This window comes from Cupressus sempervirens, chromosome 3, assembly GCF_028749045.1.
Source record: "Cupressus sempervirens isolate cs-2001-9-10 chromosome 3, ASM2874904v1, whole genome shotgun sequence".
Classification (NCBI taxonomy): Eukaryota; Viridiplantae; Streptophyta; class Pinopsida; order Cupressales; family Cupressaceae; genus Cupressus; species Cupressus sempervirens.
The window spans coordinates 1110095239-1110117123 of record NC_143120.1 but is presented as its reverse complement, the minus strand read 5'-3'; the positions used below and the strand labels follow the sequence as shown (position 1 = coordinate 1110117123).

General features: G+C 34.1%; 1 protein-coding gene across 2 annotated transcripts in view; it reads left to right on the top strand.

Annotated features, from left to right (window-relative positions):
* Positions 1–21885, top strand: part of LOC149570677 (adenine phosphoribosyltransferase 1-like) — a 59218-nt gene that overhangs the window by 27565 nt on the left and 9768 nt on the right. For both annotated transcript variants that reach the window (XM_089823217.1, XM_089823216.1), the window contains exon 5: positions 10585–10643. In XM_089823217.1, coding sequence (XP_089679343.1) covers positions 10585–10643 — 59 coding nt within the window. The remainder of the gene's footprint in view (positions 1–10584; positions 10644–21885) is intronic.

The following is a 21885-nucleotide window of genomic DNA, read 5'->3' as shown; positions in this document are numbered from 1 at the left end:
GGAACATGGATATATACAGGGCATCCGAAATTCGTAAGATGACTTATATTGGGTTTAACTTTAGTAAAGACTTCTTTAGGAGTTTTATCTCTAAGGTAGGAGTGAGGGCTTCTATTTTGAATATAGACAGCAGTATAAGAGGCTTCTGCCCAAAGATAATATTCTAGATTTTAATCAAATATCATAGCTCTAGCAGCTTCTATTCTTTCTTTCGGCTACCCCGTTTCATTTTGGATTATAAGGAACGATGTACTCCCTCTTAATTCTTGTTTCTTTACAAAACTTTTTAAACAAATCTGAGGTGTATTCCCCTCCATTATTAGTTCTAAGAGTTTTAATTTTATGTCTTGCTAAGTTTTCAGTTAATGTTTTGAATTCTTTAGATCTCTTTAGGATTTCTTTTGATTCTTTGCACTTTAAGAAGTAAACCCATGTTTTTCTAGAGAAGTCATCTATGAACAAAATATAGTACCAGAATCCTCCAAGAGAAGGAATAGACATAGGTCTACATAAATTTGAATGAATAATTCCAAAACATTGTTGGTTTTTCTAGTGCTATCATGAAATGGACTTTTAGTGTTCTTACCTAGAGCGCACCCTTTGCATATGCTTGAGTGGTCTTTATTTAGTTTGGGTAAACCAATAACCATCTTCTCCATAATTGATAAGGTTTTGAAATTTAGATGTCCTAACCTTTTGTGCCATATTTCATATATGTCTGCAGCTTCATGAATTAAAGCTTGAATAGGTTGACTAGGTTCTGAATTTAATTCATACAAATACCCTTTTCTTTGACCAATCAACTTCGCTTTCTTAATTGAAGAGTTCTTAGCCTAGGTTATTACTTTACCGTCCATGAATGCAACATTATGTCCATCATCTTCAAGTGTTGTAACCGAGATTAGATTTCTTTTTATTCTTGGTACATAGAGTACTCCTTTGAGAAGAAGAGAATTTCCTGATTATAGTTTCAATGTGCAATTTCCAATTCTTTCGACGAAATGTGCTAAATTATCACCAACGGTGACTTTGCCATTAACCTTTCCTGATATAGAGTCTAGTGCTTCTTTGTATCCTGTTATATGTGTAGAAGATCCACTATCAATTACTCATGCTTTACTTGAGACTTCATTTGATAGTGACGAATACAATACACGATTCTCGGGATCATAGTTATCTTCTTTCCTAGTAACATTTGTATAGTTCACTTGTTGTTTAGAATTCTTATGGCAATTAGATCTATAGTGTCCAAACTTTTCACATTTGAAGCACTTTATTTTGGATAGATCTTTCTTAGATTTGTCATTCTTTTGATTACCCTTTTTCTTCTTGAAATGCTTCTTCTTGCCCTTATTGGAGTTTGTATTAAGAACATGAAGTTCTTCATCTTCTGTTTTCAATTTCCCTCCTTTCTTTAGTTTTATGGATTCTTCTTGAAGACAATCTCCCTTTAAGTGTGTTGAAGTTAGGAAGTTTATCTCTGGCACTTCTTCTTGTGCGAAAGTTTCCCATGAATCTGGTAATCCATCTATAGCCATCAATGTTAGTTTCATGTCACTAATGATGGTTCCTATACTTGAAAGTTCATCTCTTAGGCTGGCAACCCTTAGGAAGTAAGAATTTATCAATTCTCCCTTTTTTATTTGTATGTGATTTAGTTGCCGTTTTAGGGCTAGAACTCTGGTCGCATTGTTGACCTCATATGCATTTAGTAGTACATTCATTATAGCAAATGTTGTCTGATGTTTTGTTAGCAAAGGTATGATATCATTTTTCACTCCATCTAATATGATTTGAATGGCTTTCCTATTTCCTTTAATCTAGAAGGATTTATGAGGTTGATGTTAGAAATGGAAAAAGAAATCTGTAAATAAGCAATACCAAGAAAGAATCTAAGTGAGTAAATGCATGAAAAGATATTACCATAAAATAGGAGAGAGAAAGCTTCAATCTCCAACACCATGAGACAAGATATTTGGAAAGGGGAAAGCAAAGAAAACCCCTTGTGATATTATGAATGAGGCATGAAAAGCCTAAGAAGGAAGAGAGAGAGAGATAGAGAGCAATGCTCATACAATATTTGAGAAGAGGAAGAAACCTCATTGTGAAACGAGAGAAGAGGGTCATCTCTTAAATAGAGATGAGAGAGAGGAGTTAGAATATAACTCCCATGTCTATGAATGCCACCATTCATAAGTGTGTGAGGCCAAGTGTGAGATTCCTCTTAAGGAGGAATAATCTAAAATTAGAAATTACAATATATATTTGTCCTCACATATTTCACTAGATGACAAAATAAGATGTAGTGGAAAAAGGACAAAAAAGAAAAATATTAGGATACCTTGGCTTATATCTTAATATATTACAACAATAAAGAAAGGAGTTCTAACCTTGGTTTATAAATACACCAAGGAAAGATTACAACTTCTAACACCCCCCTTTAATCTTTACTTGGGGTAATTACATCAAAGGGTATTAAACCCATAATTTACAAAAATTTGCAACTTAATCTTCAATATGAAGTAATTTGATTGTCTTCAAGCCATATGGTACATTTGTAGATCCAAGAGAAGTACATGAGTCCTTTGAATGTGATCAAGTGGAAGCATAGACACATCTTCATATGTAAAAAAGGAGAAGGTTCCTTGATGGATCACCTGAAAAAAAAGAACAAGACAAATATCCACAAGTAGAATGCCATCATATATGCAAATTGTTAGAAATGGAAATTCGAAATCCTTTTGAATAAGGATAATAAAAGTCTCATAGAGAAACAATGAGTAAAACATGTTACCACAAAACAATGGAGATAACCTGATATCAAGATAAAGTATATGCTCAAAAAATTGTCAACAAGGACAAATTGAGTAAAAAAAACTTGATCAATGCTCTCATGAAAAGAATATTATACTAATGCACAAATGACCACAGTCAAGGCCAACTAATGATACTTGCATCAATCTTGCATCAATCACGTGGATATAGACAGTCCACTTAATGAATCATCCCACTGCAAGCTAATGGGGGCGTCCCTCCATAACATGCATGACTCATGATCTAAGCAATAATGTATGCAGATCATTATCACATTAATATAGGAAAATAACATAAAGGAGAGACATGCTAATCAAATTAGAATTATCATGATTTGTTAGGATAATCAAAAGAATAGATTATGAGGATAGAACAACATATTGCCTTCAAATTGGATCAAATCATCTGAATTTGGAGGGAAAACTCCAATAATAACATCCTCTTCATGAGGAACAGAAAATGGAACAACATGGAGGGAAACTACATAAAAATATTATCCTATCAAAATGGAACATATAGGATCAAATGGAGGGAAACTCCATATAAAATGAGTGCATACCAATATAGGATGGAGGGATACTCCATGGGCTAGATAAGGCAACTATGTATCAGTTATACTGAGGGGACCTACATAGTTAACCTTGAAAAAATATTAAGCTCCCTATGCACCTCAAAAAAAAATCATATAAATCATGTATATTAATGGTATAAAACCATAAAGTGCCAACATGGGCATAGAATGATGCTATAAACGCATAATAGTGCAACTATGTGCACATCAAAATATCACAATAAGGTTGAAGGCAATTGTGTAAGATAACTCATAATCCATACATAATGAAATGGACTTTATTTTTAAAATGCAGAGATCAAGGTCGATCAAAATAAACAAAATATGTATATCAGGTATAAAACTCCATTGAGGGTAACATGGGTACTTAATTCATTTGTAAATTTGAACATGTTCATTTGAAATAAGAATATACAAGAGACTTTAATAATCATTGTAGTTATAATAATTTGTATATTTATCTAGGTATATACGTGTGCACCCATATATACTTGAATAAATATACGTAAAATATGAAATCCTACAATGAATCAAGGTCATATCTAGCTCACATGAAGCCAAATTATTGATGAAACATAAATACTTATTCTAAAAGAAATAGACTTGAGGTACTTACCTTGATGCTTGATCAAAAATTAAAATGGAAAAATAATATAAATATTGTTAGAATAGTAACAAGCAGCCATTGACTATTCATAATTTAGAAAAGGACCTACACCAAAGATTAGTAATGGCAGCTTTAATATAAAAAATTGTAAAGAACTCCAAGAATAGTAAAAGACAGTCACAGCTGGAATGAAAGTTCCGATACCTAGAAGATGTGCAGCCATGGCAGAAGATTCCTAGCTAAAGTAATGATGGGTTCAGAATTTGTGGCAGAGGTATCAGAGTTAGGCAAATATGAAAGCATTTGCAGGGGTTTGGTAACAAAAATTTTGAGCGACAATAATCAAGATAAAGATATGTGCAGCTTGGATTTGCAAAAGAATGTATTCATCTTGAGGATGACAGGTGATGGAGAGCATCGATTCAACCCTAAATTCATGGGCTCCATTATTTCTGCAATCACCTATGTCAATCAGAATGCTGACAAAGCCTTTGCGATCATTGTAACAAACGATGGCAAATACTTTTCCAACGGCCTCGATCTCGAATGGATCTCGCGGCAAGACAAGGAGACTTGATCCTGAGCCGTGGGGAACAAATTTGTGGAGCTCTTGGCCGCCATCATGAGCATAAAATTGCCGTCGGTTGCAGCCGTCTATGGCCACGCTTGCGCAGCTGGATTCATTTTCGCTCTGGCTCACGACTACAGATTCATGAGAAATGACCGAGGGTTTCTATACATGAGCGAGGTCGATGTCCGTCCTCGTTAAGAGCGGGAACGCGAGGAACTGGAATCAAAAGTTGAATCCCGTGTGCAGCAGGTAGAAACAAACAGGATGGCTCTTCTTGAAGCAGAGAAGCAACGGAGGGCAGCTGCTCATGAGAGGATGGCAAATTCGCATTTGCAGCGGATGGTGCAGGAAGACAAATACAAAGAGCGAAAGGAGACACTGGAAAATCGTTGCAAAGGGCAAAGCGAAAGGGAGCCGAACTTCTGAGGCAGAGAGGAAGATTTGGAGGTGCCAGTCATATTAATCGCCATAAAATGGTCAAGCATGGGGAATGCCTGTCAAGAAAGCTAGCAAGGGTCTGGAGGCAGTTCCAGAGGTCTAGCCGCACAACCTATACATTAATAGAAGAGTTTGCTGCCTGTGAAATTAGCCATTCTACTGTTAACTCACTTCCCTTTGAGAAGTTTGCAGCTCGGATACAGTCATTATCCACATTGCAGTCGGTAACAGTTCTTTTAGCTCGTATTGAGAGATGATTCATGGTGTCTCAACCTAGTCATTCCAACATTGCAAGTATAGACCATCTGCTTAAACGGATTTCTCTGGGAAATAAGAGAATGCCCATGAATGGTAATAGAATTGCAAAGAGGACTGCTTCTCAAGGATCTATTAAAGCAACAAATAGAGTTCAAAAGGAAAAAACTGACGTAAAGGAACCTTTAAGGTATCCTGCACGTGTCTTTCTTTGTGCATATATGATTTTGGGGCATCCTGAGGCTGCCTTTAGTGGCAGAGGAGAGCGTGAAATTGCACTTGCCATGGCCTAGTGTTGATCTGTACCCATCATTTTTTTATTTTTATTTTTTAAAAAATTAATCACAATTTTTAACAAACATTGAATAGGAAAACCCTTTGGCGGCAAGCCTTCCAAAGGGGGTTAGATGAAAATTACTAGAAAATAAGAAGTAACCTGCACAAATTAGAGCAAACAGAAGTTAATCAGGTTTAGCGGTAAACCAACCAAACTCAAAAAAAATTCAATTTCTTCCATCTTAAGAAGATTAAAGAAGAAATTAGTGAAATCTCTCTCAAGAGTCTCCTTCGAATCGTACCTTCATGCAAACACTCAAAACAAAGATTAAACTGCTCTGATACCATGTTAGAAATGGAAAAAGAAATCTGTAAATAAGCAATACCAGGAAAGAATCTAAGTGAGTAAATGCATGAAAAGATATTACCATAAAATAGGAGAGAGAAAGCTTCAATCTCCAACACCATGAGACAAGATATTTGGAAAGGGGAAAGCAAAGAAAACCCCTTGTGATATTATGAATGAGGCATGAAAAGCCTAAGAAGGAAGAGAGAGAGAGATAGAGGTCAAAAGGAAAAAATTGACGTAAAGGAACCTTTAAGGTATCCTGCACGTGTCTTTCTTTGTGCATATATGATTTTGGGGCATCCTGAGGCTGCCTTTAGTGGCAGAGGAGAGCGTGAAATTGCACTTGCCATGGCCTAGTGTTGATCTGTACCCATCATTTTTTTATTTTTATTTTTTAAAAAATTAATCACAATTTTTAACAAACATTGAATAGGAAAACCCTTTGGCGGCAAGCCTTCCAAAGGGGGTTAGATGAAAATTACTAGAAAATAAGAAGTAACCTGCACAAATTAGAGCAAACAGAAGTTAATCAGGTTTGGCGGTAAACCAACCAAACTCAAAAAAAATTCAATTTCTTCCATCTTAAGAAGATTAAAGAAGAAATTAGTGAAATCTCTCTCAAGAGTCTCCTTCGAATCGTACCTTCATGCAAACACTCAAAACAAAGATTAAACTGCTCTGATACCATGTTAGAAATGGAAAAAGAAATCTGTAAATAAGCAATATCAGGAAAGAATCTAAGTGAGTAAATGCATGAAAAGATATTACCATAAAATAGGAGAGAGAAAGCTTCAATCTCCAACACCATGAGACAAGATATTTGGAAAGGGGAAAGCAAAGAAAACCCCTTGTGATATTATGAATGAGGCATGAAAAGCCTAAGAAGGAAGAGAGAGAGAGATAGAGAGCAATGCTCATACAATATTTGAGAAGAGGAAGAAACCTCATTGTGAAACGAGAGAAGAGGGTCATCTCTTAAATAGAGATGAGAGAGAGGAGTTAGAATGTAACTCCCATGTCTATGAATGCCACCATTCATAAGTGTGTGAGGCCAAGTGTGAGATTCCTCTTAAGGAGGAATAATCTAAAATTAGAAATTACAATATATATTTGTCCTCACATATTCCACTAGATGACAAAATAAGATGTAGTGGAAAAAGGACAAAAAAGAAATATATTAGGATACCTTGGCTTATATCCTAATATATTACAACAATAAAGAAAGGAGTTCTAACCTTGGTTTATAAATACACCAAGGAAAGATTACAACTTCTAACAGTTGAACTATAGGTTGTTTGGATGCTGATTCAACAAATTCTTTTACATCATTTTCTTCAAGAATCATCATGATTCTGAATTTCCAGACATCAAAGTGTTTTTTCCCATCAAATCTGCCCTTGGGTTTGATTGTGTATGCCATTGAAGACAGAAGAATGATGCTAGATATATATAAGGTTTGATTAGTTAATTTGCAAAGCCTAGGTTCGACTACCAGAGCTCTGATACCATGTAAAGTTTTTGCAAATTTTGTACTAAAAAACTTAGACTTATGTAATATCCTTTTATAGCTGAATATGATCTTCTTAATATTCGGAATTAAGGAGGAGTTATCACCTTTAACTCTGATTTGAATGTTATTTATATTTGCAATATATTCGAATAGGTATTATTGCTTGAGGGAGCAGACTTGTGATTATTGTGTGTTCTCAAAACTACAATAATACCTACCTTTAATACCATGACCAAAGGGCATGTCCCTCAAAGGGACATGACCCTCTCTAGGTCGGTTCATATCCCTCTCCCAAAAATTGGCGACTAATGGAGATGAGTAAACATAAACATAAACATAAACTAACATAACTTGTTAAGTTAGTGTTAACATTAACATATCCCAAAAATTGCAGCCCATCCTTTCATGTGGTGTAATATATATATAATGCCTTAAATGGTATTAGAAGGAAGAAGAATATGGTGCTGTCGACACTCTCAGACCAGTATTTTATCACTGTTATAAACTTAACAGTGATGGAGTGTTTTTGAATTCTTTCTATGTGTCGCCATTTCTGTTCGGACATACTGCCGCCCCAAACTTCACATCCGTATAGAATAATTGAAGTGACCAGCAGACCAAAAAGAGTTTTCATGGTCATCCAATTCCATAATTTTGCGTTCCTACACCTGTTTTGTAGAGAATATAACGTCTTCCAGCCCCCTTGAATCCTTTTTGATCTGCATGTAGAGAATATAACCCCATTCCAGCCCCAAATGTCAAGTTGCTTTACAGTTTGCTACCTTAGTCCAACTTGGCTTCGCAAAACATTACTCAGGGGTCGAAGATTAGGATACATAGGAAGAAGAGGCTCAGGGGTCGAAGATTAGGATACATAGGAAGAAGAGGCTGGAAGCCATCCCATGAGTTAGTCTAGAATAAAGCCTTAGAGCCTTTGTTGCAAATCTAATAGAACTCTTGCTTGATTAATTTGGCCCATATTTTAAGGTTGCTCTAGATAAATGACCCTTTACCTACAAGATTGTATTTTAAGACTTCCCTATCCACAACACCAACCATGTATTTTCATAGTGATAATTTTGGCCTAGTCCTGATCTTGATGACATCACCAACTCCAATGTAATGTAGCCACCTGAGCTTGGCCTATTGATCTGGTCCACCGAAGTCCAAGGCCCTGTTTTTTCTTTGTTCTACAAAGCGACTCCCACTTAACCAAATTCTATTCTTAGTAAGCAAATTGCCAACCCATAAGAAATGATGGGACATGGAATCGAATTCCTGGATAAAGCTAAGAGCACCCTGCACAAAGCACCTGTAAAGAGGAAGAGCTTGAATTATAGGCTTCAGGAGAGTTGCTCTTCGAGCTAAGGATAGCCACCAGTAAGTCCAATAAGAGATCTTTGTGTGAAACTTTCAAGGACTTCCTACCTGAACCTATTTGTTAATGAGCAAATTATAACAGAATGCCAAGATACATGAAAGGTAGGATCTTGATTTGGAAGCGCTTTATTCTAGCAAATTTTAATCTGAATAGGTTTAGGAGTATTAAAGAAAAAGATAGAGGTCTTATCTTCATCAATTCTTTGTCCAGAAGCAATCAAATAAATGTCTAAGGTCCTCACTAACTCTAACAAGCCCCATCAGAGCACTATCAACAAACATTAAGTGGGAATGAGGAAAAACTCTGAGATAGAATTGTGGAAAAACTCGAAGATAGAGCTGTGGGAAAACTCTAAGATAGAGCTGTGGAAAAACTCTATCTTCCCAAGTAATGGTCTCTGATCTTACAGGTAACTTCATCAAGACGGGATTGGGCAACAATCTTAGCATTGAAGATGTTACAAAAACATTATCTATTCCATCGCTTCATATATTTAACAAATTGTAATCTCTTGGAGAATGAGAATATTGCTGTCCCATGACTTAGCCTTCCCCTTCTCCACCAAGAGTCCCGAAGCCACATAAGTTAGAACTTGAGAGAAGTACTTTTTAAGTAGTTCTGAAGGAAGAAGCTGAGAGCATAATAGACCAATGATCAGAACTCCTCAAGTCAAAAATCTCAGAGTTGATGTTCCATCTATCATCCACCCAAAAACAAGATGCCAAAAATTTGTCAAGCCCTTGCAGGATTTTATTTAAGAGCATTATTGGCTTGATTATGTATGTCTAGCAGAATGTGCACATGGTCAGGACATGTAAAATTCTCACAAGAAATGCTGTATTTTTATCATGTTTGGTTTATGTAATTTTATCATTTAAAATAAGGATTCAAGGTTTCTAGGGAAAACTTAGATTACATTGTGGGAAAAGATGGATGATGAGATCAACTGCCCTTCATTTGCAAATTGATGGTCCAATTCAAATAGCTACAATGATCTTCGTGCATCTCTTGAGGGGATAAATACATTTTAGGATTTAAAATGAGTGTTTGGCACACAATTGTCATATTAATGATAGGGCAATTCTACTATTAAATTTATGAATTCAGCACGCTAGAACCATTTTTCGTAGTGTTAGTGTTCCACTTCCGTTTATTGGTATCTTCAGAAGCTCATAAATGAAATTAAGCTTGAAATTTTATAAGGAGGTAGTAGCAAGAGAAAACAAGATCTTATGAAGCTTTCTTTTATTGGATTTCTCTAAAGTAATCTCATCTTATTGTACTGTTTTTGTGATGTGTTTCAGATTCATTGTACTTTTTTGATGTCAACAAATTTATTGCAGTGCTTAAACAAGTAATTTTTTAAACAGATAAATAAATCAATTAACATGTTTGAATTTTGAAAATTAAAAAACCTGTGTTAGTGAATTAATATTTAATTATTTGTTCTAATTATAGATCAGAGGCATCTAGGTGTTTTTATGCATAAATCTATTTGCAAATTCAGGTGGAAACTAAGGGGATTATTTGAAACTTAGATTAGAATAGGCTTTTAAATGCCTGGCTTACATGAATGGTCATCTAATTTTATTATTTTTATAGTACAGTGGCTTATGGTGTTATTCTATCATGAATCTACCCTTTACCATTTGGATGTCTTTGGGGAAATTTTCTTTCTGAATTAACATGTTAAGTCATTGTTGGTGTTTATTAATATGTTGCCTCTTAAAAAAGGGCTTTGATCTAACTTGTAACTTTTTACTATTTATTAAGCATCAGCTTAATCTGTCTGAACCATGCTTTCCTGTACAGAACGTGTTGGTGCTGAGGTGGTTGAATGCGCATGTGTCATTGAGCTTCCCGAGTTGAAGGTCAGTTTATATGTTTGGACTGTATATATAATATATTCAAGTAAAGCTTTATTGACAGCTGAAAACTAATAATAAGCTGTAGGGCAAAACATGGTATTCACACTGGTTTGTCTGGCATGTAAAGTTGTAGAGGATTGATTTGTTTCTCCATTTTACACTTTTACTTCTCAGCACCGTTAATTTATTTGGTTTAGTGGAGTTCAAATTATTAAATATATTTCAAACTGAATATCTTTTTTCATTCAATTTGCTTTTGTTGGAGGAAGACTTATTCTTCCTAAATATATGTGGGTGGTGCCCCTTCACCAAGGGACACCACTTTTTTCATATGTATATTACTATTATATAATTACATATAATAATAATTAACTATATAATTCTACATTATAATATGATATAATATAATTATTATCAATATAATAATGTGTTTTCAATTAATATAATATATAATATAGTTATTGTATTGACAATAATTAGATTACCACTAGGTTGTCCTGTAGGAATCCAACCATAGCTACAATAACATCAACACTCCCTCTTAATGAGGGAGGAATCCATTTAGGTTGTGTCACAATGACTATCCTTGAATAAGCATGTTAAAATATTTTTTTAATAATGGATAGATATTGGATAAGTCATGATAAAATAATTGATTTATTAATGTGTGAAAAATACTTTGTATCATTTGAGACATCATTGTGAACTGGATATGTAAGCCTCAAGCTACCTTCAACACTCCCTCTTAGTTAGGCTTCCATATTAGGTTTAAGTCATAATGAATGTATCATTATGGTTTACTATAAATAACACAATGAATTTTAGATGTTTTCATATGTGATATCCACCATAGTGGATTTAGAACGTTACCTTTAGGGCACGCCCTTGGATACCACCGTAAAGGGTTTTAAGATATCTACCATTATGTCCTTGGATACCACTGTATGTGCTATCCTCTATAATGGATTTATGATATCTACCATTAGGCATGTCCTCAGGTACCACCACATGTACTACCCCACCATAATGAATTTAAAAAGTTACCTTTAGGGCATATCCTTGGATACCACCATATGCTCTTTCCACCTTAAAGGGTTTTAAGATATCTACCATTATGGCCTTGGATACCACCACATGTGCTATCCTTCATAATAGATTTATGATACCTATGATTATGGCATGTCCTTGGGTACCACCACATGTGGTACCTACCATAATGGATTTGAAAGGTTACCTTTAGGGCATATCCTTGGATACCCACATATGCGCTATCCATCATAAAGGTTCTAAGATATCTACTATAATGTCCTTGGATACCACTGTATGCTCTATCCTCCATAATGGATTTATGATATCTACCATTATGACATTTCCTTAGGTACCACCACATGCGCTACCCACCATAATGGATTTCTCAACCATCATTGTGAGATTGTCACCTCACAATTAGGTAATAATATACAAGTGTCTCATCGTTGTGAGATCATCAACTCACAATGAAGGTAACAGTGTACAAGTGTCTTGACTCTTATTATTATGAGATCGTTGCCTCACAAGGATATTCATATCCTTGGTACAAGGAAAATCATCACATATTGTCTTATGTCACACACATGACATCCACCATTAACCTTGTCAGAGGGTGGAATAAGGGCTTTCACCTTAAACTTCTCTCTCATAGAAGAACTTATTTAGCAGATATCAAGCTTTTCACCTCATCCAAGATTGCTTCTGATGAACTGTCAGACTTTCTCTGAATTTGATATCAACCTTCTGACCTCTTCGTGCAAGGCCGCCTCTGATGAACTGTCAGACTCCCTTTGAATCTCAGAGGGATCAGATTTCCACAATCCATTACAATTATAGTGATTGGTTTCTGAGTTAGACTGTGTTGAGATTTTTACCATCAATTTTTCGAATCACAACCTTGGGACCTCTTTTTTTAAGGTTGGCTCTGATGAACTATCAGGCTCCCTCTGAATCTAATAAAAACCTTCTGAATTCCTTGTCCAAGGTTGCTTCTGAAGGTTTCTTGCAGACTCCCTCTGAATATTATGTCCTCCATTTTCAAAGAAATGTCAGCTCATTGACAAGACTGCATGCATCAAGATTCTTTTTTTTCCTTCTTAACCCTTGAATGTAATCTCTTATGCTTCTTGATCCAACTTATCTCTTATTGTCAAATCTTCCTTGTGAAATCATTAGAAACTTACAACATTCTGCTGACCATACTGCACCATTTAATGTCTCTGTTATAACCTGATTGCTATATGCTCTGATTCTAGGAAAGAGCTATACAAAAATACTTCATATTAGCTAAAGCTTGGAACTGTATAATATCTAGCCTTTGGCAACCAAATAGATTCTTTCCACTCAAAACAAACAAGATACTGGGGAAGCCAAACCCACTATACTGATAATGGACCCTGATTCTTATAATCTTATGGACAAGGATTTCATTGCAGCAATATTCCCAATGTCTAGACCAATAGTGATTTCCAAGAACAGTAGCTGAGCGCTAAGGCTTCTGCTATTATCATCAAAGCATTGAATACTTACTGTTCTTAAACAAGTTTTCCACCTCAGATACTGCTAACCACTAATCACTTGAATAAGTGAGCTTTTATAGAAGTCTTCAAATGGACTGATCAAATGCATATAGTTCAGAGGTTTCAAACAATTATAACTAATCTCCAACTCCTGCAAACTGCTCAGCTTCTTAACTGTTGCAAACTGTAAACTGTCCATCTTCTTCGTCATCACGTCTTCTTATTATGAGGATTTGTTTATGTCAATAGATGACTGGCTTTGGATTTGTTTTTCTCAATAGATGTCAATACAAATATATATGTGCTGATGAATAAGTGACAGCAAATCTAAATGCACAGGTGGCAGTAGCAAATCGCTTATATGACAGTATGTAATGTCTTTGAAATAAGCCATAATGGATCATCATAACTTCTCAAGACAAAGGCAAACTACGATATTGTCAATCTGTACACCTGACAATTTCAAAGGAAGTGCTATTTACATATTATCACTACTTTATCGTATTGCTCCTGAGTTTGCCATTGCACACTTCTCTAAATGTTATATCTTTAATCATATCTTTTAGAGTATGAGTTAGTCATCATTCACATTGTACGTACACAATATATCTCTTGACATCTTGGTTCCCCCAATGTCTTCAAGCCAGCAATTTAATTGAATGCCAGATCTCATAAATCACAGTGATATCTGCTGCTGGAATCTTGAATGTTGCAATGTTTCTTGACATTCAATATAAAACTTAGTAGTCTTCAATGCATATTCACCACCTTCAGGTCTGGTCTTCTATGATTTGAATATTCTTCTAATATGTTAATAGTTCACAGCTATTATCGTGAAGACCTCAGTTATTATTTTTTTCTTCCTTGAGCACCCTTGAACTGCCAAAAATAGATTGGTTTTCTCCTTGACCTATGATTTTGTCGTTATTTTGTTTCCCACACGTTCTTGCTAGCCAATGATTTAATGCCCATTCCCTAGTGTGTGATAAAATTTCCAACCGTTCTTTCTCTATTGATACTCAAATGTAGATCTTTGACTCTTCCTATGTATTTGACGAGGATAACAATTTATTGACATATTTTAATATATAATGTTGCCTCTGCTATATATTACAGGCTCTGAGACCAAGCTCAATCACAATAATGTGACTGTAATTGGTTATTGCACAATGAATACAATGATGTATAGGATGTAGTGAAGTATCACTTTACTATCCTAGGCTATTCAATGGGGATAGATCCTAATCGGTGAGTGTATTTGTCTTGTTTTCTGTCTAAATCTTTCGGTGCACCTTGAACACCCATTGCTATTAGGGTTTTATTCATCTATGGTGCACAAGATTTGGACGAAAAAAAAAACCTCAAGGGAGATGAGTCTAGACAAGATCTCTAATGTTCAATTCCTGATGAATGTTTCACTTTTGAGCTCGACTTTTCATTCCCACTTGTCATTGAAACCTTGGAGCAAATTAATTGCCCTCACTTGAAGGTAATAACTACCACTATTGACCAAAGGAATCAACTTCATTTCTTCTGTTTGACTTCTCCATGTTGGTTATATTGGCCCTCCTTTCATTGATGAGTATGGATGGTTATCCTCTGATACTATATGATACTGTCATTGACACTGGAAATTTTCATGTATGCCCACTCCTTATCACAAGAATTGTGCACTCATACATTGCAAGCTAATGCTATCGATTCCATTGCAGCCAATAACATCAAGTATCGCTAAATATAGTCCAAAGTCTGTGGTGATAGAGTCGTGCATAGTAAGGATTCATAGGGAACAAAACATGATTGGGTAAATATTGGATCCGCTTTGTACTAGATTTGCATTATATATAGTTCAGTTTGATATTTGCTCTATGAGATGATCGCTCCAACTGCAAAGAGCTTGCGTTAATTGCCAAAGCTAGTTTCCTTATCAAGGATATAGATTGTTGATGCTAACAACTAGTGATGGTACTCAATTATTTTTGCTAAAACAAATATGCAATGATTCCCATGCTACCACTTCGCCTCTATAGGAACATCCATTGAGTGAATGAAATGATATTACTTGATGTCTGGATTGTTGATTTGTATCCACAACAATAGTATTGATGATTAATACTTCTGAGGATTGATCCTTATTATCCAAGTCTCCTAGAATGGAACTATTATATCCAAAAATATTTATCAACTTTTATCCACGCCTCCTCTTGTTAACTGCTCCAAAACATAGGAACGACTCAACATTTAAAAGATCCCTAAGATTGAGCTGCTTTGATCCCATCACCAAGGGGCGCCACTTTTTCATATATATATAATTATATGCAATGATAATTATTAATTACATAATTATATATTACAATAATTATTAATTATATAATTATTTATAATAATATAACAATGATTATATTGTTATGTAATATAATATAAAATAATTATTATTGATATAATAATTATATTTTCAATTAATATAATATATGATATAATTATGTATTGACTAATTATATTATCACAACCTCTAGGTCATCCCGAACTAATCCGATCATAGCTACAATAACATCAACACGAACTTCTCCTATTCTCTTATGATTGTTTCTGATTTTACCAACCCTTAATTTCTAATTTCCATATTTTCATTTAATTTGTATTGCATGACAAAATGCCTGTAGTTTCTTGTTTCATTGCTACATTGCTCAAAACCTCAAATTTGTTTTGTTTTTGTCACTTGTCCGTAATGGAACTGTGTGGATTTGAATTTTGGTTCAGCTCTATCTATTTTCAGTCAGGCTTTAGACGTGGTATTGTAAATACTAAATAATTGTGCAAACTATAGCACATTGTGTGCCATTTCATCCAGCCATATGGTCTTTACCCAATTTGTGGATAAATTTCTAGGACTTTTCAATAGTTAGAATTTAAATATAAATTAGTCACTTATTGCATGACTCTTCCAAATCTGGGGCAAATGGTATGTTTCAGTTTCTTTTGTTACATTGAAAATAACAATCATAACATTAACCATCTAAATCTGAGTTCCTAATTAGGTATTGTATAATTATGCACATTGTTCTGTGCAATTTTGAGAAACTGTTAAATTTTGTAAGTAAAGTGAATTATGGTAAGTTTCTACATTTATTTGGATATGAAAAGTAGTGAAGCAAAAATGAGCTAAAGTTGTGATTAATTAACACTTGTAGGTTATAGAATTCCCTCTCCACCTCCCCCAGTATACACAAAAAATAAAATAAAAAAGGCCCATTTCTCAGGAACAAAAAAATTGCAATAAATTGGGAAAAAAATGGAACTTGCAATTTAATTTAATTTTAAAAAATCTGCATTTAATTTTTTTCCTTACTATCTATATCTTAAAATATTTTTGTTTTTTTAATTTGTTGATTTTGTCCAATCAATTCTTGACAAATTGAAAAACTTTTTACAGTTCACTTTAGGTAGTTATTCCCAATATATATTTTGTTACTATGACTATGATTAGACTAATGTGCATGCATAGACATTTATTGCTTGTGATACTGAATGACTTCAGGATTAGACTAATGCACATGCATAGACATTTATTGCTTTTGATAATGATGTAATAACATACTAATTAGTGTTAATAGTTACAACCAATAGTTAGCAACTATTAATTTTAAGTTGAGCATGACATTCACAATAATTACATTGCTAATCCAATTCCAATTTCAATTTTTTCTAGATTGTTTTGTACCTAACTTAAGATACATAAAGGATAATTGGCAAACTAAGAGATGTTAGAAGAATGAATGCACAAGGATCAAGAGTGAATTCGCAACACACTTCATTGTGTGAATATTGCACATACTGATGTATGGGAAAGTTAAGTTGGTGTTTCTACCATTAGCCACACAACGTATTATTACATCATCACCATAAAAAAGAAATGTTTGGGGCTATACATGTGTCAAAACCATATATTGTACTTGGAGAAGAGAGTTTTTTAAAATGTCAAGTTTAACAAAATGAAAACTAAAAAAGATTAAATATTTGATATTTTAGCTTCTTTGACAATCAGTATCATAACTTTAATCTTTGAAGTTTAAATGCACAAAAACAAAAAATGAAAATAAATCTAAGTTATCATATTATGTCATTAAATGGATGGAGTTCCACTTGTGCATCAACTTTGTTTTCAATTTCCAAGACTTAGCTATGACACTCTCCAAACCAGGGATAACTTTAAGAAACCCACCTTTAGAAAAAAGTACAATATTTTGGCGAATCAAACATTAGTTTAGAGGAAAAAATTTAATTTCTATTGTCGAATTTTTATTTTTAAGTAGCAATTTTTTTTTAATCTTATTGGCGATTATTTTTCAATCATATGAAAATTCTATAAAATCTTGGCGAATCTTTCATTTTTGATGGAAATTGTGGAAAAAAGTACACATACCTAGAAACAATAATTTTATTATTATTATTATATGGACTAATTAATTATCAAATTTTAAGGTTAAATTTAGCCCACTTTTATCATTATAGTTTCCCTCCAAAGTATTGAATGGTGGTTTGGGGGAAGCACCCCTATTATTTTTAACCGTTGGATGATCCTAAATCAATGACCTAAATCTAATTTCAAGCCAAAGTTTTCAAAGGAAATCGAGTTTTAAAGAAAGTAAAGACACATGTCCTCTATCAAATCTATTTTGCAGAAAAGTGAGAAAGGATAAAAAAAACTTCATGAAAAGTCTTTAGAATAGAGACACATGTCAAATCTACATACTTAATTTGTAGTGTAACTTAATTTTTTACCAAATATTGGTGAATATGACCATCAATTAAAATAAGCCTTGAAAATTATGGGAAAAACTATTTAATTTACTACGTAGAAAAATTAGATTCCATTGGCAAAGTCATTACTAAAATATAAATAGTTCTATATTGTTATTGTCGATTAGCCTAAGTATGGGACCCAATTTTGGTAAAGTGCAGGCGACATGGACACCCCAAAAGTGCAAAACAATTAGTCAAATCATGGGTCCTCGATGAGTGAGATTAGCCAATTGGTGAATATTAGCCACTAAAGTTATCCTTGCTCCGAACACTTATCACTTTTAAGCTTAGTTTCTTTTATAGGCAATATCATTATTTGCATATTGCACAAGTTGTGAGTATTCACCATCTCTTTTGCTTTGCAAGTTTTTGTGAGGTTTACTTGCTAAGCTTTATTGTGAGATTTCTAAGTTTTATTTGGAGAGTATTTGTTGGGATTTCAAAAAAATTGGCAAGGTTTTCCATTTAACTCTTGATGCCAAAACATTTTAAAATGTAAAAAAAAGTGGGTTAGAGAAAATGCTTTGTTTTATCGGATTTATAAGCCATTGTTTTTGATCTTTTAAAAAATTATGAAAATGGTGTCCACACTATGAAGGTGTTTGTGATTTTGAAGTTCTTAATTTGGGCTCTGTGGCAAGGGCTTTATTGTGTTGCACCTAGATCTCACAAGTAATGTTGCTGCCAAACCCTCGTTAAGGGTTTTGTTCCTCGTGCCTACTTGGGGCATTGCACCTAATCCCCCACCAAACGTATGTGGCATATTTGGCATATTTTATAGTTATATATTATAGAGCTTTTTCCTTCAACGTTTTTAGTGTTTTCAAAGATTTTGATTTTGGTCGAGTACTCCATGAATTAATTCTTTTTGGCTTGCTAAGGGTAAATCATTGAGGCTCTACATCAACCACTTCATTATTGAAGGGTTTACTTGCCCAGTTAGGGAGAATTTGGTGTAATTTTGTATAAGGACACTCCTTGTACCTAAGGTGTACATCGGAGTGAAGGCAAAGTCAATTGTGAATCTAGATTAGAATGTTTGCTTTCGTTGATCCTAATAGGTTCCTCATCAATGAATGATTGAAATCATATGTACTCCAACATGAAGAGTTGGCCATATGTGAGAGCGATCTTATTGCAAATGATTGCATTGTAGGTGTTTTAACTTCCATGGTTCTTCCATTACTAAGTAGGTTCTTTTCTTGCATGCATATCATTCAAGGCTTCCACAAAAGAAAAATCACCTTTCCCATGCATATCTTATAAGGCTACATCTACTACTTGTGCTAGCAAGGAACTGTATATAGTTTTTGTTCAAATTGCTATTTCCAGTACCAATGCTCATTAACCATCTTGCAATTATCTTTGGCAAAGACTATTTGCACACCTATAGTATTCATCTTACAAATGAAGATTATAACTTCTTGCTAAACCTAGAATGTGCAATGCTCCAAATGACTGACTATGCCTCCCATCTTTAAGAATTAAATTGGCCTTATCCTAGTCAATAATCCTATTAGTCCTCTCTTAGGAAGATGTCACCCCACTACAATTTTCATATTTAGAGAGCCACTCATGATGATGCCTCTTCTGATAATAAGCCCTTGAATCAATTAGCCTTGCATGATTGCATTTATGTGTACTCAAAGATTGCAAGAACACATCTTTTACCTTGTCAGCGAATTTTTTTTAAATCAAAGGGATGATTAGATGTCTTTTCTTTATCAATTGTGTTAAATCTGCAATACCTTCTAATATGCTCATATTTACAACATTTTTAATATTTCGCCTTAGACTTTTATATGGGATGTATTTACATATTTTGATTGTTGACCTCTCAACTTATTCATGCCTTTGTTGTGAATGATTTCTCACAAATAGCTCTCTTTTGCTCTAGCCATAGTGGATTCTTGCGTCGTTGCATTTGATAACAATGTTACAACCACCTTGTCAAAACTCAACTTTGTTAGTAGAGGTACTATTGATTGCCATAACTAAGTTGGCGCATGAATCTAGCAAAGAGAATAACAAGGTAATACAATTTTCTTCCTTAATTTTTTAATCAACAAAGTTGAGCTTAATATAGATGTTGATGCATTTAGGCGTTGTGCTTTTGCTTGAGGTGTTTAACAACATTGAATCTAAAAGGCTGTGCAGGATTAAACTTCCTGCCTTCCTATTAACTTTTTCCCAGTCATTTGCAACCATATCTAATGGTTTCCTTTCTCAAATAATATTCAATAAGCATATGTCTTCATTGACAAAGAGATCCTTCATCTTGAGCTTACATAGCTCAATGTTTTGTCCATTTCAATCTTCATTATCTTAGAGTTGCTTGGCATCTCCCTATGCACAAAACTTAGATTCACTTAAACAAAGGTTCCACGTAAACAATGATTATTATGGCTCCAAAATTCCTTTTGTAGGTTAAGGAGAACGAAGTTTGACACCAGGTGAAAGGAAACAAACAAATAGTTTAAACCCAGGAAGATGTGCTTAATAGATTTTCAAGTCAATAATGAAACAAGAAGCAAAATATTCACTATTAAGTACAAGATATACAATCTAAGAAACTTTTTTTTGGAAACTCTTTTGGACATGTTTGCATTCATTGAATAATGCTCTCAAAGATATTGGCAAGTTTCAATGGAGTTAAAATCTCATTGAAAGGGGTAGAAAAATACAAATATTCATATGTAATTATTATCAGACACAAGCCATTAATAAAAAAATTGTGAGGTAGAACTTGTCAAACATGTTGATATGCGGTTTGCTTCTTATTTTATCCTCCTTAATTGTCTCTATGTAGTCAAAGGAGCATTATGTTCCATACTAGTTTGTGATGGATGGACATCATTGAGAGAATATACATCAGAGATTGCAGTTGGGATAGAAAAGATCCCTGATGACAATTTTTGGACTGATGTTAAATTTGTTCTTGATTTTATTGAACTCATATATAATTTGATCAAATTTGCCAATTCAGACAAATCATATTTGGAGAAATTTATGAAGAAATGGATTATGTGTGAAAGAATTAAGAAAATAGAAGAGGTTTGAGATATTCCTCTATGTTCTTTGATAGAAGAAAAGTTAAACAAAAGATGGAAAAATATAAGCTCATTTATTCATCATGCTGAAGTGGTATGATACAAAAGTGACCAAAAAGAGGTCTTCAGACGAGGACATAATAATGAAAGGTTTTTGGATTGGAAAAACATTTACAATTGAGTTATGCATCCTTCAATAATAAGGATTCCATGGAATAAGTTTTAATGTGAGAAATGTGATTTTTCTTCTATTAAGACCAACAATGACATGCATGCAAAGAAAGATCCTATAGTGTAGTGGTGAAACCATGGAAGTGAAACACTAGAATTGCAATCATCTGAAATAAGTTTGCTTCCAATGAGTAACCACTCTACCTTTGGTGGGACAAATTGGCAAACTTATGGTTTCATTCATTCATTCGTTGAAGAGGAATTGACAAGGGTTGAAGAAAATAGAGAACCTACTCTGCATTCATGGGTCAATTTGCCTTCTCTCTTTTATACCCCTCAACCAAAATGGATTCCGAATTTTTCTAATGGAGCAATTACTCCTGTGAAAAGAAAGTGGTCTATTTAGATTGTCTCAACAATATACTTGCAATTCTATTGCCTACAAAGGAACGTGAGCTTGTCAACGATGAGCACTTAAAATTCATCATTACCAGGGACGTAGATATTGACTACATAGTTGATGGATGGGTGGAACTTCATCAAACGCTTAATATTTCTCTTCAAGCTAGATGTATTTTCAAAGTTTCAATGCATATATTAAGTATAGAAACAATTGCAATCTCTGGTTCTTCTCTCCCAACTTTTTTTTAAAATGACATATTCGTATGAGTA